Source organism: Bombus affinis, chromosome 15, assembly GCF_024516045.1.
Source record: "Bombus affinis isolate iyBomAffi1 chromosome 15, iyBomAffi1.2, whole genome shotgun sequence".
NCBI lineage: Eukaryota > Metazoa > Arthropoda > Insecta > Hymenoptera > Apidae > Bombus > Bombus affinis.
Genome location: NC_066358.1, coordinates 3818685 through 3843878, shown reverse-complemented (window position 1 = coordinate 3843878; position 25194 = coordinate 3818685). Strand labels below are relative to the sequence as shown.

General features: G+C 44.1%; 1 protein-coding gene across 4 annotated transcripts in view; it reads left to right on the top strand.

Moving 5' to 3' along the window:
* Positions 1 to 25194, top strand: part of LOC126924918 (probable JmjC domain-containing histone demethylation protein 2C) — a 227900-nt gene that overhangs the window by 34231 nt on the left and 168475 nt on the right. For 3 of the 4 annotated variants that reach the window (XM_050739908.1, XM_050739907.1, XM_050739905.1), the window contains exons 2-6: positions 8690 to 8941; positions 9426 to 9539; positions 13588 to 13782; positions 14612 to 14696; positions 14976 to 15064. In XM_050739908.1, the coding sequence (XP_050595865.1) occupies positions 8690 to 8941; positions 9426 to 9539; positions 13588 to 13782; positions 14612 to 14696; positions 14976 to 15064 (735 nt within the window). The remainder of the gene's footprint in view (positions 1 to 8689; positions 8942 to 9425; positions 9540 to 13587; positions 13783 to 14611; positions 14697 to 14975; positions 15065 to 25194) is intronic. The other variant, XM_050739906.1, reaches the window with a different exon arrangement.

Here is a 25194-nt window from a genome sequence, read left to right as displayed (position 1 = left end):
GTATTCGCGGGGGACGTTGTTAACGCGAAGGGTTGAAACAATGCGGCCACGTTCTTTCTTTCGTATGTGTACGGCGAAGTTGAAGTCGCTGTGGATAGCCGTGGCAACGGTGCAGTTTTTCATCATCCGACTGCCGTCGACGCCGTTGGGTTTTGTTCCTCGGGAAGGGTCATGCGATACTTTGAATGCTACCTTTAAATATCAGGGTTCCTCTGTCTCTTCTCTTCTCCTTCGTTTTTTCTACCGACTATTCTCTACACTCTAAAAACATTTTGCTCGTTAACCCTTGTGTCAATAACCACCTATCCTTTTACATATTCTCGTTTCACGGTCTTTATTGTACTGGAAATATTCTATAAATATATGTCGAGTTATCATTAAGATTAGGGGCGTTTAACGAACCTTCATTTGGATTAGCCATTTTTGTGTTATACAATATAGATGATACTTAATGGTACAAATAGGATTTGAGACGGTTGGTGAAGGTGCCCACAAGAAATACTCTTGATGTTCAATAAAAAGGGTTTATTAAAGTATTAACAATCAACAATCAACAATTTACGATCAACGATTAACGATTAACAATCAACAGTTAATAATCGCGTATCTGGAATTGTGTTTGCTTCGCTGTAATGCTAAACCTTTCGCACTTCGCAGCTCGGGGCAGAATGAATCTTTTGTTCGAAACCAAACGAATTCTTTTCTTTGTTGCCCATCGATATCCCCACTACGCACGCGTTTATTAGTCGTCCGCGATAGTTGCCGCGTATGCATTCTTCCGAATATTCGGCGAAAGAACCGTAGGGATATCGATACATGCGTATCGGCCTTACGCTTTGAAGGTATAGCGCTTTGTGTGACGAAGCCGCTGGAAAGTTCCGTGGTCGAGTGCCGCCACAGATTATTACAGAATAAGGTTCACTAGCAATAAACAATTTCACTACGCAATAATAAGTTCTTAATAAAGACTTATATTATAATTATATTATATTTTATTATATTACATTATTTATTTATTATATTATATTATTATAATTATATTATAATAACAATGATTTCTTAGTCACTAAATGAAGATAATAATAAACTCACAAGGTGATTATATGACCATTACAGAACTCGACAATTAACCGTGACGATTAGATACTCGAGATGCTAATGACAATAATCTTAGGTTCAATAACGAATACACGATGAACAGGATTTTTTTTTATTTTATTTGGTAGACTTTTTACAATCAATTCTTATCGAGAATTATAGGTAAATTACTTTGGCGTGGAGGAGAAAGCAATCGATCAGGCGGACCGTGATCCCTGAGAATTGCTTTGTTTCAGAGCTACGTTCTTTTCGTTTAACGTAGGAACCATCGACGGGTGAAGTTTAACACTTGCAACGAAGAAATTCCACGAACGAAACGTACGTCCATGCACTTTGCAAAAACTCAAGGAAATTCTCAAAAGTTTACCATTCTATTGGAAACTAAGTGATTGCGGATTTTCTCAATTACCACCTAATTTAACCTGGATTATAAAAGTTTATAGTATGTTTGATTCCAGTTGTATCTAATGCTTAAATCTAAAGGATAATGTCTTTGTAATCTGCGGATCTGATCCGTCGTGTCAAGTAATTGGCTAACTAATGGGTTTCGATGATTGTTAACTCTTATATTATATCTGTTACCGAATTTGGTCAACAGGATAACAAACGCGCTTACTTACTCGTCAAAAGTCCAAGTGAAACTGAACTTACGTGCTTTATTATGTACCTCCCTGTACTCCTTGCGTCAACTATCCTTTTAACCCCTTAACCCACGATGTACGTTCGAGAATTTTGAGCCGAGAACGTAAACGAGCTATTATATATTATATCATATATTATATTTGGCCCGATCATCGTACTACGGGCTATGCCCGTAATATTTACATTTGGTCCGATCATCTATAACGGCCTATGCTCGTAATATTTACGTCCGGTCCGATCATTGTACTACGGGCTATGCCCGTAATATTTACGTTTGGTCCGATCATCTACAACGGCCTATGCTCGTAATATTTACGTCCGGTCCGATCATTGTACTACGGGCTATGCCCGTAATATTTACGTTTGGTCCGATCATCTACAACGGACTATGCCTGTAATATTTACGTCCGGACCGATCGTCGCACTACGGGCTATGCCCGTAATATTTACGTTTGGCCCGATAATCGTACTACGGACTATGCCCGTAGTCGTAGGTTAAGGGGTTAAGGAGAGCCATACAACTGCGTCATACCTCTTTTAGGCAAAAACGTTGGCTGCGTTTAGCGACCAGATGTGTCACTCCGAGCCCAAGCCTACTGTCATAAACGTCAGGCAAACATAATCCGATTAAATCATAAACAACTACTTCTAAGTACAGCTATAATAACAAGTCTAGACTAAAGCATCGGGGATTTTCCCAAAAATTCCAAAGAAAAGGCCCCGATGTTGTTTCATCTCCGACGTATATAATATTTCGTATTATTTTTGAATGTTTTGTTTTCGCTGTTGTTGAAACGAACAGCGAAATAAAGAAGCAGTTGAGAAAATTTCTATCGACGACATGTCTAGAGAAAAGTAGCGTTTAGTACGACAGGTAGAATGAAATGGATATACATAATGAAGAAATTACGAAAGGTCGTTCCATCTACCTATTGGGTTATTATATTCGTCGAGCATAAACAGGGGACGAAGAATGGCCATTCACGAACTGCCTTTAACATCTTACGACTTGTTTTATCACCATACTCGTTAAACTTAACTATTTGTCTTTAAAACACTGTGACTAATACGAAATCACCGGGATCATTGCGTACTTATATAACTTCGCTCTAACGACCTTTGATTTTATGAACTGAAACGAAATTTGAAATTTAGATAAAGATTCGACACGAACTTCGTACAATGCCATATCGTATCGTAATATTTTTCGTTATAATTCGCCGGAATCCAACGTAAGCCATTAAATTCTGGGAAAAATTCCATAGTCTAGAGACGAAGCAGATCTGTTGTATCCTTCTCACGTGGTAAACAGATTTCCATTCGTAAAATAGTCTTTCAAAAGATTATATTTTTAAACGAATTCCGATTAAGAACAAAGGAACGGAATTGAATAAGAGGCTCGCATATAGGAGAACCTCTCCACCTTCATTTTCTTCGCGTTCAGACGAATAGCAGAGCTTCCAGTTGTTTCCGTGCTCTCGTTTCCAGTATTTGACGCGAGTTGATCCAATATTCGATCGACAGACGTGTCGCAGGCGATGACGCAGGCCGCCCTTTGAAACTGCGTTTCACGCAAGTGGAATGCCGGCCTGTTTGTCGCAGGAAACCAACTTTCCTCGTGTGCTTATTTTCCAGCCCTATTCTTCCCCTCTTTCGCCCTATTTTCCCATTTCGATAGTTCAAACACTTCGGAAAGTTTGTTGGGCTACCGATTGGATCCGACGATCCTCGAAATACTCACCGCCTGATCGATTCCTTTCTTCTCCGCCATCTTCTTTCTTTTTTTAAATCAAATAAATGCTATTCGTTTAAGATGTCCAAAACGAGAAATTGTCGATGGACTTTGTAACCGTTCGTAGAAACTTTATGCGTTTATAGAAACTTCATAGATTTATTATGTTGGCAACTAAGTGATTGCGGATTTTGCCATTAGGTGGTGATGACAAAATCCGCAATCACTTAGTTGCCAAGCCAATAGAATGGCAAACTTTTGAGAATTTCCTTGAGTTTTTGCAAAGCACATGGACGTACGTTTCGTTCGTGGAATTTCTTCGTTGCAAATGTTAAACTTCACTCGTCGATGGTTCCTACGTTAAACAAAGAGAACGTAGTTCTGAAACAAAGCAATTTTCAGGGACCACGGTCCGCCTGATCGATTCCTTTCTCCTCCGCCATCTTCCTTCTTTTTTTAAATCAAATAAATGCCATTCGTTTAAAATATCCAAAACGATAAATTGTCCATGGATTTTGTAACCGTTTGTAGAAAATTTATGCGTTTACAGAAACTTCATAGATTTATTGGGTTGGCAACTAAGTTATTACGGATTTTGTCATTACCATCTAATGGTAATTGGTACTAGTTGCCAATAGAATGGTAAACTTTTGAGAATTTCCTCGAGTTTTTGCAAAGTACATGGACGTACGTTTCGTTCGTGGAATTTCTTCGTTGCAAGTGTTAAACTTCACTCGTCGATGGTTCCTACGTTAAACAAGAAGAACGTAGTTCTGAAACAAAGCAATTTTCAGGGATCACGAGCGCCAGTTGCCTCTTAATTATCGAGCACGCGTTGCAAAAACCAAAGGAAGCCCACGGGTCGCGAAAGGGCATCGTAAAAGTGAACGTGAGCATGAAATGATCGAAGAGCACAGCGTACGTAACTAGAGAGCTGTATTTAACGTAATGGTTAATTGGACCTTGCGCAACCAGCCATCGAGGGACGGTCCGCTCTTTTCCATTTAATTCGCTTCGACTCTGCCTCCGATTCCGCACAGTGTCAGAACTTTTTCCCCGATTGAAATTCTTTCCACCTTACTCCTCCAATTCTTTGTAATTGCCAACCTGTGGACCACGTCCACCGCGTCATCGTGCTCCTTAGAACCGTCACTCATTCTTCCGCGGATCGAAACATGTGGAGTAACGTGGACGCGTAACGGAACACGTCCAAGTACCTTGGTATACCGTTGTTCGAATGATTTATCCGTTTGTCGATCGACTCGAAATATGCACTCTAACGTTTCATAGTGAACCGTTGATTAAACAAAAAAAAAAAAAAAAAAAAAGGAAGGGATGAAGGAAAAAAAAGAGTTCACGCGCTGCATGAGCCGTTTACAGTGCAAACTCTGGTCAGCTCAGCTGTTTTATGTTTCTTCAACTGCGATGCTTATCTCGTACAATTTCACCAATTTCCTCTACTTTTTGTTGCGTGAAGTCAACCGATTTGACAAATGGGCGGCTCGTATAACGTTCGAAGTGACCTTTGACGACCTTGAACACTCGAATGATGCGTGTCATCGGTCTTGTTTTCATTGCTGTTAAAATAAGCAGATACAAAGACAGATGCATGACACACGGTTTAAAAATGTTGCCAATGACCTTGGAGATCCTATTTCATCGGCGTTTCCGCTTCGCCGAAACGGTTCTAATCTGATATCCTCTGTGGTACCTTGAACGTCTTCAATTTGTTTTCAAACGTTCTTTGATGTTAGATCACTTGGATACGGTGATTTACGAGGCTGATTTATATAGAAGAAATTACCTGGTTGAAATGATCGAGTATGAGGAACGTGTTATCTATGCCGTAGAATCTGGGGACAAGACGACTTTTCTCCACGCCTCTGGTCGTTGTTTCACGTCGCCAGAAGGTGGGAATGATAGCGATTAGAGTCACGAAAGGTACGAAGGAAGCGAGCCAATAGCCCCCGTTTTAGGTTTAAAAAGAACAAACACGGGGCGCGAACGTGCGGTGTATCTGATCGGGAAGTGGTCGGAATAAAATGCAAATGCGTACCACCTTATTTCACAGCGTCTCTCCTTTTTCACAAAACCAGACCGCCTTTCTCGACGTTAAAAACGGAGAGAACGTCTGACGAAAAAAAATTACACGTTAAAGTGGAACATTCTGCGAAAGTATTAAAACACCTGAAATAGAGAATCTTTATGCGTATGGCTATGTCGTGTGCATTGTGTTCTTTCCAATGAGACACGATTATCGTGATTAAGTAGTGGCACAATACCAATCTGAAAGTGTACACATAAATTCCAAACTACGTATTTAATATTACAAACGCGTATCTACAACGAAAGAATCAAGCATAATCAGCTGTCGTAGGTACAGACTAAGTATTAAATACGATCCCACCTAGTGCCGAGATTTACGCATATTATGCATAATCGACTGCTTCGATACTTTTATAATTTATAATGCGTGATATACGCAGAAGCGTAAAATATTCTGTAGCTTTTATACGGATTTTCCGATTTGTTTAAATGTACCAATATGTATATACCAATGCAATCAAGATAATCGAGTGTCATTATGGTTCTAATGAAACTTGAAAACGTTTCGTAGAAGACACATAATTTATTTGTAAAAGATCGAACACTTTCGTGGCCAACTGTACACGCGAGATACGAGGGAAGAAAAAAAGAATCGAAAGTATCGTTGGCTCGAGGGAAGAACAACACGCGTGCACCGTTTCTTCTCGTTCCGCGTTCGGAACAAGGAAAACACGAAACGGACCGCGACGGCGCGAGATACGAGAAGGTGGGGGCGCGAGGTAAATCGTGATCGAAGGTGGAAGGTAGAAGGGGGAAGGTTCGTGTCTGTAGTAGGAGACGGTTGTGGTAGGTCATGAGAACAAAATGGCCGATAGTCGGTTGCCCTGGCAACGGAATCGGGCGGTACCAGAACGTTCCCCAGAGGCGGAGCTTTTCAATCTTGGCGGCCATTACTGATCCCCACTCCGATAGGTATCGCCGCCTGGCGGATGAACCGGGAACCAACGAGCCTCGTTTTCCCCGCGCTTTTGGCGGACATTGCTATGACCGTGTATTCGATAAAATCAAGGGCATGCGGAGATTTATCTTGGCCGGTCCCCGAGGACTTTTGTTTTATAGCGCCTTCGGATAACGAAGTAAGTAATTTATGCGTTTCCTTCGCGCTATTGCGTACAGCATTCCTTTCGTAGCGAGATCGTTCGAGGTTAGGTTTAGACATAGGAAAATCGTCAACAGGAACGTCGTTAACGAAGAGTGTTTGAAAGAATCGTTAAAGAAACCGTTAAAGGTATGACTGGAAGAGTGCGAAACGGCAGATTCAATAACTTTGGGAACTCGAAGTCGCTGCTGGAACAAACCAAGCAGAATTCCACTGTCCAGTGGTTCGAGTAAATCGACGGGAAAAATTATCGTTACTCTTACGCCTTTCTTTCTCTTTCAATAAATACGATCTTTATATCTCAGCTGTCCGCTCATCGGTACGAATCTTTCAGTTTGAAAATATAGACATTCGAATAGCCATTGGAGAAGCAAAAGACCGACTCATTTGGAAATTACAAAATTCGAAACTTTGACAATTTACTTATCCGAATCTTTTTCTTTCCTTTCCATTTTTCTAGTAACATTTCTCTGTAACTTTCATATCCAGCAAAGATATAACGAAAGAAAAGTGAAAGAAGGCAAATGGACGAGCTGTCAGAGGCGTGCCGCAATTTTCTCGGTATTATGATGTATCATCGCGACGCAAACATTGTACGATGTCGTATCACGCGGGCAACATTTTACAGGGATATATCTATCGCAGTGGGAAGAGTATAAAATGTAGACACCATATATCGAAGAGAGCCCTTTCGGAAAACATCGGTACAAGCGCCGGCCTCGACGACCTAGCAGCTCCGATTAATGTTGATTTATGTATTAATTGGCTGACGCGCCGCGGCCGTAACGGGTCACGCGTGTGCCTTTGAGTTCGTTGCGCTGCATGGGAGGAATGTTGATCATTTGGGGCTTGCGTTCGCTCGTAAAATCAACCGAACGAACGACAAATAGTCGGGCCGATTGATCCTCGCTGCGAAAATTCAAACGGCCGTCGCACACGGCGATATTGACCGTTAAAAAATATCGCGTTACGTCAGAAAGTTGTATAAATAGGAAGTTTGACGCATTTGCCGATGGTGAAACGATACACGGTCACTTTCACCACAGGTTACTCGACACAGTGATCGCGTTTATTAGGCGACGCGCAGGCCAACCTGCAATTAGCGATAGCTCTCTGTTCCCTGGCGTCGAATTTATCGCGTTAACGAAGAGCCGGAGTAAACCGGCCGTGAGAATTCACCGTTCTCCCCCTTTTCATTGCCCCTTTAACGCCGCTCGTGATTTATGAATAATGGATATCGTTAATCGACCGATATCCAACTTCTGTTCCTCGCCTCTCGTTTCGTCTTCCCTTTTTTCTCTCCTTCGTTTCGTTGTGTCGACGGACACAAAGAGACAGACTTATATAGTTCCGTTTAAGACCTAAACGCGCGTAATAACGCTGCTACGAGGCAGAATGTTTTAATTCGTTACATCAGGCTGCATAAGCGAATCGATCCGTTATTAAACTGAAAATGTCTATAGAAATTGCCAGGCGCTTATCGCAAATATACAGCGAGTGGTTTTTAAACGTATATGTACGTAACGTAACGAGTCACATACGTCGGAAACGCTGGCACTCGATATCGAGGCTCGTTAATATAACGGATAATTGATCGTTTAAATTACTTGTACGTTCTCCGCCAAGTATGTACTCGCGGTAAATATTTTCGAACTTAAATGTACGTATTCGCGGATCTATTGGCTCGGCAACTAAGTGATTGCGGATTTTGTCGTTACTACCTAATGTTAAAATCCGCAATCACTTAGTTGCCAAGCCGATATCTTAGCTTAGTCGAGCTTCGTTGCAGCCTTAACGAAGTTTCCAAATGTTTCGTAAAAGGTGTGGAAGTCGAGTGCGCGTTTAAGACGAATAACAGGCCGAGAAGGACAAAGTTGGCGTATCGAATTCGCGGTAAAACGATCCATAGAGAGCAGAACAAAGCTCGATTGAATAGCAGTAGACGGACGATAGTGTCATCGAACCCTGGGTGTCGAAGAAGCGCGGTACATGAACGAACGTCTTTCTTGCAGATCCTCGTAGAATACGACGACGTAGAGTGGCAAAGAAGAGAATGGCTATCGCCGCACAGAGACGCAGTGTTTTCGTTCTTCTTAGTGGAAAAAGGACTGTATTGGGCCGAGCGACCTGACCCCAGGCATGCCAGCCTCATCGCCATCGATCACCACAATCACGCGAATAATAACCACCACCATCATCGTATCAACGGGAAACCCCTGAGGGGTGCCACTGCTGTCGCAAACACTGTCGCCTGGCCGGCTCTAGTAAGTGCGCCTTGTCCTTCGTTTCTCTTCTCCCCTTCGCCTCTCCTTGCGCGTCCTTCTTTCCCGGACGCTTTATCGATTAACGAACCCTTCGCGTAGCCACATCAGCCAGGACGTTCCGTTGATCCCGCTTAAGTGTCCATTGGCGCAGAAGCGCGCTCGCAAAATTGCAACTTTCAGATTCGAATAGACGGGAATATCGCGCAGTTTACATGCAAAGTATTCGCGATCATCGTTGCGTTTCAGCGCGAAAGTAGATCCGACGTAGCCATTTTCCACCCCTTGGTCCGTTCGTTTAGGGATAATTAAGAGAGCAAGCTTTAATTTTAATAAACGCGCCATCAATTATAAGCGTCGTCCCTTGTTCTCCGAAGCGTCTAGAGAGTTTCATTAAATATTCCCGTGTAATATGTAAATATTTGGGTAGTTCGGTAGCGCGGAATGGGCGAATTCAAATTAATCCTGAATCGAAACTCACTTTCAGACATTTTACCCCCTGGTGGCGCGAGCAGAGTTACCGGAAGACGCGATGCCTCTCGAGTTCATGCAAGATCGAAGGCTGGATTTCGTCGACTACTCGAAGCTGAAGCCATTTACCGTGAGTATCATCTTCGTTTCGTTTCTCTTAGATTTCCTGAATGTTTGGAAATTCAACTTGCAACGTGTGATCCGAGAGGATCACATGGTTGCATGAGAATGCAACCATATTCCGATCGATCAGACGGATATCAAGTTCGTTACGAAGTCTCTGCAGCTTTTTCTTTTCGCCGAGAAAGCGCTGTTAGGAGATCTTTGGCCGATTAAGTGGCACGCAAGTTCCCTAAACCGATCCAGCCGCTTCGCAACTGCAAACTTACTTCGTTAGAGCGGCGAGGAAACTTGGCAGCAAGTTGCGAGGCTATTGACCTATCCGACAGCCCTCGGGGGAACCGTTGTCGTGACTACGAGTAATCTTTCGAGGGATGCGATCTCTGGTGACCGAATATCGCCTTTAGGTCATCCAGGGTCACCTAAAATTTACAACCCGTAGAATCGTCCTCGTTTTACCCTTCCTTTTTATTACAACTTTTAACTTAACACTACAATTTTTAACTTAAGTTGCTTTTGTACGTCTCGCGCTCTTTTATAACAATCGAATAATCCCTGATTTTCCCCTGTAAACACAGAAGAGAAATCATTTTTAGATATAAAATAAGGTAGAAGATAGACGTCTCCGCCTCTTTGAAATAACCACGGCAGAAGGACACTTTGCAACCCCTAATGGACTGTTAAAACGCGTGTAAGGCAGAACGGAAAGCGGACGGTCTATCTATGTCAACCCTTACGCGATCGACTTTCTATATTCGAAGACGCGGCCAGAAACATCCATAAGGAACGATAAATCGATGAGCGTGTGGTTTTTCTGCGATGGAGGGATGGTGAGCGGCGAACATGCTTGAAAAGTTTTTACGTTCGAATGGACGGACGCGGATGCGGGGAATTGTTTCCAAGTAATTAAACTAGCGGAACTTTTACCGTTAAAAGTTTTCTCGGCTGCCGACGAATTGTAAGTGGTTCACGTGCGGTGAAAAGTTGCACAAAGACCGTGGTCAGGAGATCAGCTGCACCGGAGTTTCGCCAGCCTATCTCCGTTTGGTTACGTATTAAGGACGATTACCGCACAGATAGTTCCACTTGATGAGGAAAATAGCGTGCCTCTCGTCATTTTCTGCCTGTTTGGATTAAATTTTCTACCTTTTTTAACGTCTCCTTCTCTCTCTTTAACGCAAACGTTGCTAGTAAAATACGACAAACCGTGTGTCTGGAATTGCACATTTCTTTTTCTTTTTAAACCAGATATATCCTCGTTTTAGGTAGTGTGTAGAGGTGTGTGTGGCGTTTTTCGTTGTCGTCGGTAATAGTAGTAGTTGCCGGCCGTAGATGTCGCTGCTGCGGCACTGCTAATTATTCTTTTATTTTGATGCGTGGCAGAAAAATAGGATTCACGGGCGCCGGGAATCGAACCCGGGTCCCGAACGTTCGAAAACTAGAGCGTTAATCACTTCGCTACCGTGTCCGTTGCTTAGTTAGTGTCGTGTAGCGGTATTTGTTGTCGAATGCCGCTACAGTAGTAATGTTTGTTCAAATCCAGTGCTAGCTGTTTCGTTCGTTTTTACAAAGGTAGAGTAAACATAGCCTTTAAAACGTTTTGAAGGCAGAGAAAAACTAAAACGCAGCAGTTCTATCGGTAGCATTAAATAGTTGAATGGATGCAGCATATACGTGAAGAACGATGAATCTATCGATCTTGTAAGACTTCTTTGCCTCTTATCCGCTCCATTGATGCGCTAGAGCCATTCATAATAGCGATCCTCTAATTATTTAGAGCAGCGTATAAAATAAAGTTGCCAGGCTATCGATAAAATGATCCCGTGGCCTGACAATTGAACTTCACCGTGTTACGCGCAATAAATAGAAGGAGAGAAAAAAATGTCACGGCAGAAATAATTTCATCAGGGTTACGGGAAATTGCTCGTGCTTGGCCATCACCGGCTTCGCATTCGATTATCGATTTCTGATAGCCGCAGCTGCACTTTTCCTTCGTCAGAACAAAACGGAATCTTAAAAAGAGAAAGGAGAAGCTAGAAAAAGGGGAAGAAAGAAGAAACAAGCGTGGAACGAAAGAAGAAAGCGGCGGAAGAAAAGGAAAAATAAGACGTAGGAATGTTTCCAGTGAACAAAGCGAAAGGAGCAAAAAAATGTATATGGCTGTAACGACGCGGCGTGCCACAAAAGGACGAGAAAGAAGCTTCGACAATGGCGTAGCAGAGTCCAACTGGTGAAAAAGAAGCAAAAAGACGAAGTTAAGAGGAACCTGAAGGACATAGAAAGAAGAAAGGTGGAAAGAAAGAAGCGCAGAGTAGTGGTGAAAAAGAGAAGACGAAGAAAGAGAAAGAAGGGAGGAAAAGAGGAAGGGAAAAAGGAGAAAAGAAATTGGTCGGCTTGGCTGGACCGCAAAAGGGTGAAGAGTCTGCTGACCCTGAACTATAAATGCAACGGGTTCTTTCTGCAAGCTGTTTCGAGGCGCATAGCTAGCAACACGCATACCGAGGGAGCCGTGTAATCGCGCTGTGCCGCGCCGACACGTACTTACGCCCGGGAAGAAGCGATCACGTGGATATTCGTTCGCGACTTGCGTGAAGCTTCCAACAGTTAGCCTACTCTTTGCTCTTGTTTCGTTGGCAGCTGCCGGTTCGGTGACTCGTGTTGACACCGCGCGTGCACCAACATCGTCGAACGTTGGAGAACGGCCAACGCAAGGCGCCAACATATTCCCGTTTTGCCTAACGGTCCGCGATACAACGATGCAACCCGCCACTACAGCTTTCGCATCTTTTCTTTCGTAAGATTACACGCGCTGCGTCCTAAAGATTTATCGATAAGAGCAAGATTTATGGCTATAATCCTTCGAAATATGTACAGTGAGTCGCGCGAATACTCATCCACCTTGTCCTCGACTTTCACGACGCGTTACTCTTGCCACTTGGACGATCCTTCACTGTCGATCGTTTAGTTTTCTATTCTTCGACCAAAGTCCAAGCTAAAATTCTCGTAACGGATGAGTACACGCGCGATAGGAAACCGTTGCGCGGCGAAATGTCGCTAGGAAACGACGTTGATTTGGCCACTCAGTGGTGATATTACATGGAACGTCGGGCAAATTGTTAAGCGCTCTCGACGCTTCAGTAATAGCGTTATAATTGCCGTTATATTACTACCATTATCGTGCATCACCGTCATGCTTCGCGTCGTGATTGCACAACGCATCTGACGTAACAGGGCGATCATGACGTAACGAGACGTTGACGCAACGCTTCCTCGGCGAACGCGTGTGTAAGTATGGACTTTGTGTGTTCGCGAGAGTATCAACGAGGAAAAAGTTGTCGTGGAACGACACGACCAGAGAAACGACTTTATCGATCGTTCGAGTTCCGAAGGATCGAGCTGTTACGTCCTAGACTCGACTGGATTCCTTCAGGCTTGTTGTCCCTGTGGCTCTCCACTTTCCACTTTCGACTTACCAATTACCAGACGTTTTATCGATTCGAATAAACGAATTGGCCAAACCGAAACGGAGTCGACTACGTGCAGATCGGATTTGTTTGATCGGTAAGGCGTGGCACGCGCAATGAATCGCCAACAGGGAACAATTAATCACCCAATTACGAGGCCAGGCATCGGATATCGTTTCGGGGAACAACTGCTTTGTTCGTTGAAGACGATCGATGGCGAACTTGCGTCTATTTCGCCTGCTCCTCCATCATCGACGGACGATATTTTCTTTGTTACATCATGGCGATCCGTAGCGTGGCAACCAAAATATTCACATCCTTTACATTCGTTTCTATGCTTTGTAATTTAATTTATACGAAGCGTGGATCGATGCAAACATATCCAAAGAACGAGGATCCGCAGCAATCTGTGATGGAATTTGATTGCGAATTCCTATTCGTTTATGGGAAACTTAAAAATCCGTTGCAAAACTCGACGAATGTGCTGATCTAAGGAAAACTATTGTACGTGCGGATTACACGATTCTCTACTCGAATTTCGGGTCTCGATAGAACCTCGCATAACGACGCTTCAACCGATCGTTGTTCTTGCAGCAGGACTGGGAGCTGACCAAGGGCTCGGTGCCCTGGGCAAGCGCTGTCAGGCGATGGGCAGAAATGCAGGATGGCCAGAGAATCCTGTTAACCACGCCGAGCGTACTAGTTGGCTTCAGGGTCGAGGTTTATCGGGCCGAGGGCACTACGCAATGGTACACCGCTGTCATCGTTGGTTACAACGAGTCCACCAAGGTAGCGTCCTCTTTTTTCCACGTACACTAGGTCACGAAAGTATCTGAACGCTTGCCTTGAAAAACATTTACCTTCGTATTACACGTGTTATATTTGTGTAACGTAAATTGTTGCTTGTGTATAAATGTTTAGACATTTTAACGTTTCATTGGCATTCGAGTACTTTCGTAAGAATTAAAAGGAAGACAAAAAAATTCATGAATCCGATCGTTTGATCGACGATAGTTACGAACAGAGAATCAGAAGATCGTAGAGACTTTCACTTTCCGAAACAGTTCTCCATTAGGTTTTACGCAAGATTCGTTACGATCGATTCGCTAGACTCGTTGACGGGAATAGTTACATTGATACGGTTCAACGAGACGATAGTCCATCGACTGGAACAACCTTTGACACTTAAATTGACAAATACGGTTTGCTCGGGGACATATATTACTCGATTTCTGCTGTTCCACTCAAACACCCGCAAGAACCGTAAATTGCTTGTGAGAAGGATTTATCACTGTTGGAAACTAGTCTAATGTCTCGATCTATAGATCGAGTGGACGCGAAAATGAAAGACGCTTTCGCATCGTTGATTCCTTTCCGAAGGAATTCCCAGCTCGATGTTTATTTGAGACCTCGCGGGCCATAGCATCCATCGATCAATGGCAATTGTCTATAATAAATCGTCTCTCGTATATTTAGCACAGTTAATATACGATGATATTTGTTTTAAGATTCGAGGAACAGTTTCGAGCAGCGTAATAAATCCAAAATGTCAGAATAAGAAATTACGATTGATTTCTGTTTTTATTGCTTATTCATGGCTCTGCGATGCAATTTTTAGGATTTGACTGTCACCGATGACACGGTTCTCGAGGATCACAACGAGGACCCTAGTTTAGTACAAATGCGGCTGATTGGCGATGGAGGTGAGTCCACGAATAATAGTCGCTAGAAATAATCTCACGGAATCGAGTGTTTCCGATAGAGGGATAAACCAACGTTTCCATGTCGTTTTTCTTTTTAACGAAATAAACTTGTTACCTTTTAATGAAATAGAACTGAATCCTTTAAGAGGTGGCTGTAAGAGATGAACGTTTTTCCTTTCTTTCTTTTTTTTTTTTTACGAAGCGAATATTACTTTTTTAGAAGAGAGAAAAAAAGAGATAGAACATCGTGTCAATTTTAGCTCGTTCCTTTTTCTGCAGTCGTCGAGAGCATCATGAGAGGCGAGGTCGTCGGCATGACACCGAGGAGGTCGAGGTCATCGACTGCTCTGACGCACGCGCTTGTTGTGGTGAGTGAAATTCAATTCCGTTCTATTATTAAATCGCTATGTAGTTTACGATAATATAAACGGCAAGAGCAATGTGTCATACCACATTTTCCATTTTTCTCGCTTCTCTCTCGAATTTATTTATTAAGTCGAAACGTCAGGATTGATATATATTATCGTCGTTCTTTCGTAACGCAGTTGTACGAAATATTCGATTCTTGTACATAAGAGAGGCAACGCTTTTGTACAGTTTCTTTTTTTTTTTATTGTTAACGTAATCGTTGCTTTCGAATCGACACGTACTGTTAGTTTATTTGTACGATACCATCTTCAAAGTGGAAATCTAAAAATCAATTATTTTATGATACTTTACGATAATTCGTATATTTAACGTACATTTAAAGTTTTACAATTGCATGACAATTATTTGTTGGCGTACAGCGCTGTAGAGAAATGAGTTGCCACTTTGAAGCAGATGGTATAGAAAGATTTTCAAAGACAACATGAGAAACGGACCCACTCCGGTCACTCGTTACCTGATTAGTATCGTTATCTTGATTAATACCTGTTCAAGATCGTGACGTGTTCGCAAGTTCCCCCGATCAGGCGACTGATTGTTTCGAGTCACGAATTGAACAGCGCGATAACCTCCTCGAAGTAAACATGTAACTTCTGCAAAGATAGCTCCCCTCTGGTCGATCGACATGACTCAAATAAATTTTCTTCCGACGATAGAGAGGCAACTTATGTCTCCAAAGGAAACACGTTCCTTCGGCTGACGAACGTTCGTTTCGTTTAAATTCATTCTCCCAATTATTTGCAAAAAAAAAGAGAGAAATACACGAAACAAAGTTGGCACGTAGAAAAGGATAAAAATCGTTCGACGAGTAAACAAGCTTGTCGCGTATTGGCTCGAAAATTCTTTCGTCCTTGAATACCACTTTCGCATCTACGAGATAATGAGCAATGTAACTTCCAACCTATCGTACCGCGTGTTATCACCTTATCGCTCGTTACCGTGACATCGTTACCGTGAGATTTCTTAATTTTTCCACCGTCATTAAATATATATATATATATATATCGACCAGTGGCAGATAAAACGCGAATCGTGGCAAACCGCAAGGTTTGAAAAGATATAATAGTACCGCTATATATCGCCGAAATATGCGGGTGTTCGCGAAAGTATTCGAATACTTGCAGAAGCAGTTTAAGAATATATTACCTGTCCCGCGTGAAACATTTTGAAACAAGGTTTCTATGCTTATACAATTTGGAACAAACCTGAAAGTGCATGTACGTAGAAGTTGCAAGATATTTGTTTGAACAGCGCAAAACGTATATCGTTGTATACATTCGTGTTCCTATGAACACAGGCAAAGTGTTTAAGTTTCGAGTACATTTGTGGGTCATTATATAGGTAAAGAAAGGAAGGAAGAAAAAATAGACATAAAAAGCGGAAAATATTTGGCGAAAGCACGTGATTCTGTGTACGAACCGACTGCTTCCCTTTAATGCGGGAAATCAATAAAGTCGTGTTTGCGGCACCCTCGAGCTTTCAGGAATCGGGAATAGAGTCCGTTGCTACCTTGGCGGCCGACTTCCGTTCGTCGTGAACGTGGTTGCCCCACCTTCTTCGTGTTCTCTTCGCTCGATTTCCTGGCGAGACGGCAATCGAACATACCAGACGGTCCCTTCGAAAGGACAATCTCCGTCACCGTGCATTCTCGATTCACCCCTGCCCTTCCCTTTTCTTTTTTCAACGACGTTATTCGTCTTCAACGAACTTCATTTCGTTACACGGTGTATCACGACAGTTTTAGAATCTGAGAATAGCTATACCGATTATGAAATATTTATCGCAAATATATTTACTATGAATAGAGTCTTAAAGATAGAGTCACGTTAAATATCAAGAGTTATTAATATAAGGAATAATTATAGTGGTCTTAAATAATTTCATGACCTCAATGAGGTACGTTTGCAATGAATATTTATATAAGTAACTTCTATATATAATTTCAGACTTCGACAACATAATCGGAATATTGTTTCGATGCTAATCAAGTTTTAATATCTTTTTATATAAACTGTATATTCGGAACAGGCCTCTATAAATGTCTTCTCATAAACCAATCCTACATCCAATAAAGTAGTTTCTTGGCAAAATAGATCGTCCCTTTTCCCGATGAACGTTACTGGTAAATTAAGAATTCGACGAAATCTCCGAAGCAACCTAATCACATCGGTAATTGAACGAGAAACTAGATCAACCGAAGCTGAAAACGGTAGGTTCGTAAACGGCAATCAGAAGTTGCTTTTCAGAGTTGCTCGGTGTCTCAATCGAGGTAAAGCCGAAGCGTTAACCCTGGTTGCTCGGCGCGATGACTTTCCACGATCCGGAATTTTCTATCGTTAGCGAGTAATTCTGTGAAAGTTTCAAATTCGATGTCACCGGAGTTGCCAGCGTCTATAGAAAGAGATATTCGATCTTTGAAATTTCTTCCTACCTCGCGAGAGAAAAACTTCTTACGGAGAAGTCCGAATTCTCTGTATCCATCGACCTAACAATCTCGTTAATGCGAGAGGAATCTCTCCCTCTCCTCTCCTTCGATCCCTCTTTTGCCAACTGGCTGTTCCATAAATCATTTCTGCGAAATCTATTCCAGCTCCGCGATTATATCAACCGTTTGCCCCGACCCGCATGAAATTACTTCTAAAATCTAACCCGCAAGAATTATTTATTGTACTTTCATTCGCGACGTTTCACATGCAAATCTATTTCAGCTCTATCATAGGTGGAATTTTATAAGTGGAAAGTTAGCAATAAACTTTATTGTATAACAGTTGTTAATGTTTCCATTCCACTGTACGGTGGTAATTTAATTAAGTGACACGTAATATTCAAATAGAGTCCATGTAACGATTGATTTTAATTTCGCTTAACGAAGGAATTTCGCGAATACAGAAATAATATTAATTATAACGCGAATGAAATAATGTAGATATCGTGCGTTCCACGTGAATTCTCACTGACTTCTATTTTATCAAATCGTTGGATCAGTAGATCAGAAAAAATGCGCTAATCTTTAATGGATCGCGTTTCAACTCGCGTGATATATCAGCGAATTCTGATAACAAAGATTATCGATTTAAAAGACGAAATAATTAACAAGCAGAATATTACGAAGGAAAAATTATGAAAGAAAACAGGCTCCAGTTGTATTTTCCTCGTGTTTTCGAATTTCTTTGAAACTCGTATATGTAGTTTCTGAGAAGATCGCGACGTAACAGTTTCTGCGGTCCCGTTGTGAGACTGGAATCCGTCGAGTGTAGAAGCTGGTTCGAAGGCTGCGTGCAAAGTTGGCGGAATTCGTGACTCGCAGGATACTTTGGGTCGACAGCCCTAAGTCAGGAAGTTCCGAGCTGGCTTATACGAGTTCGAAAACTCGCCGAAAGGGATTAAGCTAGCGACTGCTTGCTCGTAATGGAACTTGCTCTCCAGTTTCGAGACGCTTCTTGGAAATAGCCATTAGAGCCACTTTAAAGATTGCACTGTGAACGAACTCTTGCCTTTCGAACGTTCCACGGGAATTCCTCCTTTTTTGCCCGGCTTATACGAACACTTTGCTCCGCGAAACGTTCATTCATATTTCGTCGTATCGCTTCGAAGAAACTGCGAGATAAAGCGGAGACTTTATAAAAAGGATTATCCGCGAGACGAAGAAATCGTCGACCGATCGAATTTTTACAGGGAAACCTGACTGTACTTTCCACCTGTGAAAAATTCAAACGATAAAAACATCCTCTATGAGATATTTTTAAAACACTGACGTATTACCTTCCATTTAATCGCTCGTTTATCTTTGATAATGATTGAAAATCAGATATAAAAGCGTAATTACGGTTAGTCATAAGCCACTTTACCAAATCTATTTTCTGAAAGAAAAATCGGATAATTAATTTTGGCTTATCGATACTGATTCGATTATCCAAAAATGAATCGATCAAATCGAAGAATCAAAGAGAATAAATCAACAGCTTTTTATTCTTCGTTGAAATGTCCGTGATTGAAATTCGTCTAAGAAGGTTTATATTTTGTTCATTTTCACCGACGCGTAACGGTGCAATCTCCCCTCGCACTTTCGTCTTCCGTTTCCCGATCCGCTATGGGATCTCCCAACAATATCGAGTCCCGCGAAGGAATTCGGTCTACACCAACTCACGCGTTCCTATACGTGAGAAAAGGGATGGGGGAGATTGGTAGTTCCCCCACGGCATCCCGTTCCTCGTGTTTCTCATTAAATCCACGAACAGCTTCTTTAAAAGGGGTCTTGGAGTCGTCAATTAAATGCCTTCTTCGCTAGCGAGGGGAAACTGCTGCCGAAAGCCCTACGAGTCACCGACTTTACCTGCTCCTCTATCGAGTATAAGATATAAATTATGTATAGGGTGTAAAGACAAAAGAGACTGGATCGAGAAGAATAGAAGATAAGTAAGGTCAGACGAAGACGACTTACATTTCGAGTTCGTTAGCTCGGCTAACGATTCGACACGGGCCAATATTTTTTCCTCCACTCATGCGAAAAGCATCGATTCGCCGGCAGCTCAATTAACAATCCAAACGAATGCCAACACCAAACCAGACATCGCAACGGTCGAAACTCGAAATACCCTCGGTGGACAGACCGATTCATCCGAATGTAAATATCGGGCAAACACCCTAGCGAGAGAGAGCAAGGGGGTTGGCCGGCGGCCAATCTCCCTCCTCCGAACTTTGCTCAAGTTCACCTGGTATGTTGAACTCGTAAACTTCCTCTTGTTTCCACCTTGCTTTTTCACCCTTCTTTTTCCTTTCTCCGCCCCCGTCTTCAGAAGCTCTTCTACCATTTTCATCGGCCTCGTCTCATCTTTATATCTGGCTGGGGTATCTAGCCGCTTTAAAGAGTCGTTCAGCCAATAGGGGTGGTTGGCCGAGTCTGCACCAGCGGCTCAAAGAAAACGACCGAGCCTCGTGGCACGTGGGAGGACAGAGGTGGAGGGGTTGGTCGGCGAGGTGGAGCGAGACCGACGCCCCTGGGGGTCGAAGTGGGATACCGATGGAAAGAAGAGAGACGGTCGAGCGGTTGCTGGATCCGAATGAAACGGAAGGGGATGAGCATCAAGGGAGGGGAGAATGCAGGCCTAGGGGTTAGAGTGGCAGAAAGAGAAACGTGCAGAGTGGCAAGGGTCGCCAGAGTATGGAGAGAACGGGGTGGAAGTCGAGCTCTGAAGCTGCGAACCCAGAATGGGAATCGGCACTCGAGAATGGCAAAAGGGGGTGCGTAGCGTGGAAAGTAGGTGGGGCACGGTATGGCTGGCTGGATGGGGTTGGGGCGGCGGTCGGTAGCTGTATTGATTCTCAGGCAGGTCAGGCTGGTGGGGGTCTACGATGGTGGGGGTGGCTGGTGGTTGGCGCGAAACACATCCCTGCCGCCCGGCCAGAGCTAACGCAAAACATCAGCCTACAAATTGGTGAATTTCGTTCCCCGACTGTCTGGAATTCCGACAACTTTGCGCCCTTTCTAGGCTTAAACCTCACCACGACGCGGCGTCCTCTGGCTCGCGTTCCTCGAAATTCGGCCGCCTTCTCTCGGTCGACCGTGCGAATTCCTCTTTCACTCTTGTTTTATTCTGTTTACGTTCGAACGTTGGGAGATTCAGAAATACACTTACGTAATCGCATTCGACCAGACATCGACGAAATACGCGAACGAAGCAGTGTAGGGGTTATGAATCGTTAACGAGCCTGTTCGGATACCAGCCAGCTTTCCCATTTATTCCGTATCGACGGAAATACTTCCGCTTAGCAATAGCGCGTTAGCGGCGAGAGCGGATTCGGCGGTGGATCGTGTATCGATTCGTCCGATCCGAGGACGAGACGGCCGACATTTTTAAACGAGTCAGTGGATTATCGTTTCCAAGCGAAATCGAATATGTGCATATGTCGCGCTCCTCTCGTCCTGGAATTCCTCGATTCGATCAAACGCTCCACGTCGCTTCGCTTCTTTTGTGCGCGACTCAATTTCGCGGTAATTAAATTTGCATCGGAAGTTTCATGAAAGTTTAATCGCCAGGGTCCTGGGCGAAAAGTCGACTGACCTCTACAAAGATCGAATTATTACGCTGACGAAAAAAAGAGAAAAAGAGAAAAAAAAAAGGAAAAGAGGAAATAGAGAAAAGAAGAAATGGAATTCGTTAAATTTGCCGATATAGAAGCGAAAAAAAGAGGCATCGGGCGGACATGCTCGTTAGAAAATAGCACGTAAATTAATTGCGATACCGCATTCGACCGCACTTTCTCTCTCCCTTCCTCTCTACCACGGGTACGCGTTCGCGAACAAATTATTCAGCTTGAAGTATTTCAGAGAATTTCGTTTCCGCGCCCCGTGAATTATCCAGCGATTATATTTACGTTCCCGAAAGCTTATCATTTTCCACGCGTCCCTAATGAACAGTTTTCCATTAAACGAAATGGCGCCTTTGATTCGACGCGAATAAATAGATCTCTGGAATTTCGGTAATAAATCGTCACTGGATATTTTACTCGAACGAAATCCTTATACTATACTGCACGACTGATCGGTACGGAAACGACGTTCCTCCCCTTCCGGTAAGAGTTATTTGCAAAGAGCGGAGGCCGGTATCGTAGGGCTTAGGATCATTTATTCCGCAGCATCTCGCGATAGATGGGGTTGACCCTGGCAATTTCTCCTTGAATCTCTCGTGGCGGAGGGTTGTTTGTGGCCCCTCCCTCGCGCCGACTCTCTCAATATTGTTAACGCGCAGAGGGTTCAATCGCACGTGCACGTTCCACATCGATGTGCCTCGTACAGCAGCCTAGGCTGGTTGTGTGGGTAACGTGCACTCATACACAGGCAAGTACGTAGGTAGCATTGGCTGGCGCCAGAAGGCCTTCATCGCCCGTTCCACCTGTTTGTGCTGGAGTTTTCCCCGCTTAGAAACTTTCAGTTCCCAACAACAAAGTTCCCGGCTGGTCGAACTACTCCCGAATGACGTGCCGGATCGATACTTTGTAAGCCTCATAAATAAAGCCGCCACGCTCCGTGACTTGTTCGCCCTACCTTCCGCGTTTCATCGTCTATGCATAGCGGTCTATCCTCGTGCATGGCCGATCGTTCAACGCGTCGTTTTATTTATACACTTGGAACCCGAAGTTTTATCAATCGAATGGAATCGAGTCCACCGGCAGAGAAAGAAGGAAAGAGAGAGAGAGAGAGAGAGAGAGAGAGAGAGAGAGAGAAAGGGTGGGAGAGTATAAGACGTATATACATACATTTGAAATGCAGAATTCGAGCCAAAGAAATTTAGATACTCGGAATGATCGAGGATTTGGCGAAAAGAGCAGGGCACACGCTCCTGAACCCTATCGATTGCCAATAAATTCCGCGTAGCCGTAACCAGTAAAGCGTAAAGGTAGCCATTTCGTTCACGGTTGGCCAAGTCACAATGGGTTTCCGCGTACAATCTCGGCTTCTGTTCACGTACACGGTATAGTGAAATTAACGGAGATACTCTCACACAGCGTAGACCCGACACGAGACGCACTCGTTGGAGCCCGACCGATGCGAACTTGCTCTAGATACCGTCGATCCGTGAGATCGCGCCGAGCCAAGCACAAAAGATTCCGCTGGCTTTTCTCTCTTTCCTTGTGGCGTCGTTTCTCGAGCGAGGAACGCGCCAGCGCTCGATAAATCTTCCGACCAATTCGATTGCGAGCGAGGCATTATGCAAACGATCGTGACGATGCGTTTCCTCGCTACGGGAAATTGTACTGTCAAATGGTTTGCTGTTCGATCCAAAGTTTCATGACATAACGATCGCTCTGCTTTATGTCGAGGTAATTCGAGTCTCTAAAAGCTGATACATACGCTTGAAATTCATTTACCAAACGTCTCTCGTAAAGCCAGAAATCGGAGAGACTGTACTTGGTTATAGGAGGCTGAAACTGGGCTGGTGGAAAGAGAAAGCTATAATGGAAGATAGGAGACCGAGAAAAGAGGAAGAGGAAAAGGCCGAGAGTTTATCGGGTATGCATCAACGAGCCACGTTCGCAATATTATCGTCGGTCGCGTGACGCTCCCGGTTTTCGAAGGCGGCTGCTCGTTGCCTAGGGTCTCGAGATGGGGGTCGTAGCAACGGAACGGAATGGAACGGAACGGGATGGAACGGATAAGGGAGAGAAGGGTGGTGAGGGAGGAGGTAGTAGGATCGGAAGGTTGGACCGGGAGAGTGAAACGGTAAAGAGGGGAAAGAGGGGAAAGGTGGTCCGGCAAGGAAAGCAAGGGAACGCGAGGAGGGAGTGGCGGCGGATCGGGTGATCGGGCGTCGGTGTGTCGTAGGCCGGGAGCGGAGACAGTGAGCGGGAGCGGGCGTCGGAGCCGTGGGCAGAGACGCGTAGTGGGGGAGAGAGGATTCCACGAAGCTCGCGGAGCACCAGTAGACGGCAGCACTGCGGGCCGCGCGTATCGCAGTTCGTGTCTGATCGTCTGCGCGCTTTTGTCTCTACACTTGTCGACTTGCCGTCGTCGTCTCGAGGGTGAACGTGCCCCCACCCTCGCGGCTTATCCCACCCCAAAGATTTTCTATTATTGCCGTCGTGTCGTATCGGCGCGTACGGGTAGTGACGCTTTCGTGCCGGCGCTTTATCCGTTGGTTCCGTGCTTTTTCCCTGGTTCCCGACTATGATCCAGCCGGAAATAGGAAGTGTTTGTTAATCGCTGATTCGGAAACACGAGGAGAGTGCGCAATAAACCACAGGAGAAAACCGATCGAGAGAGTTGCATTCAGGAATAGATTGATAATTAGATAGAGATAGATAGATAGATAGAGAGAGAGAGAGAGAGAGAGAGAGTGAGAGAGAGAGAGAGAGAGAAAGAGAGGAAAGGAAGAAAGAGGTGATACTGCGAAAGACCGTCGGAGGCTCTCTGGTTCGGGAAGAAGATTAACGATTGACGCGGTGTCGCGATTCGCGATCGCCTTGCCGTGAAGTTTGCTACGCGTCCTTGGCACGCGAACGTCGTGTCTAGAGTCGGCTGAAAATTCCACCGGCTCTCGGTTCGTTGGACGAATGATGGGCGGGGGCTGAAGTTTATCGGAGACAAGGATTTTGTTTGAGCACCCCGGTTTAACCTGACTGCCGGCCGCTCTTCCCTTGTCTAGTTTGACACAGTTGTGTTGTTTGAAGCGCGTCTACGAGATAAGAACCAGCCATATTTGACGCGGATGCTCTCACGTTATTCTCTGGAATTCAAAGTTATTCGGCTCGTGTTCGAAAACGGTGGTGTGTAATGTATATGTGCTTTCGAATCGCGATAAATCCGTTCGCGAAGACGCGCGTGAAAGAAATTGTGATTTACGCGATAGATGCGAGTTGCGAGTGAAATGCGCCTCGAATTGGCAACATTCCCAGACGCAGTGCTCCCTAACGATGCCGCCGCGTTTCTAACCGACTACGATACGCCGTCCGAACGTTTTAAACGGAATTTACCAATTATTTCGAGCTCGATCTTCCGAGCATCCCAGAGCTAAACGCGTCGCGCGGAATCGTCAAATATTTCGAAAATATTTCGATCCTCTCTCGTGAAGTATCACAGTGTCGTCGCATCGCAGCCAAACGGATCGAGAGATCCTATCGATATGTGAGGCTCGTAACCAGAATCGATTCGATCGATGTCGACAAGTACCCGCTTCGAAGGCCGAGTGAACCGAGGGAATGATTGTCACAGTGAAGATACACGTCGCATTTTGAGCGTGCAGGATTTTAACGTTTAGAATCGTGATACAGCCGGTGGTGTATATATACATATATATATGTATATAGATATATATGTATATGTATATGCACGTATACGATACATGTATATCGGTTTCTCGTGGCGCGTGACGCGCGATTTTTAATTCTAACCCCGGCGCTCGATGAATGATTGTGTGCTGTGTCAAGTAAAGTGAAAGTCAAACGCAACGGACGGCCATTTTTCATGGATAAACGTGCAGCTCGGTGACCGGCTCGAACTGGTTTCAATTCCACGGCTCCAGCGCCACGAGACGTAAGTGTTCCAACGCTAAAGATCCACTCTGATTGCCACCTC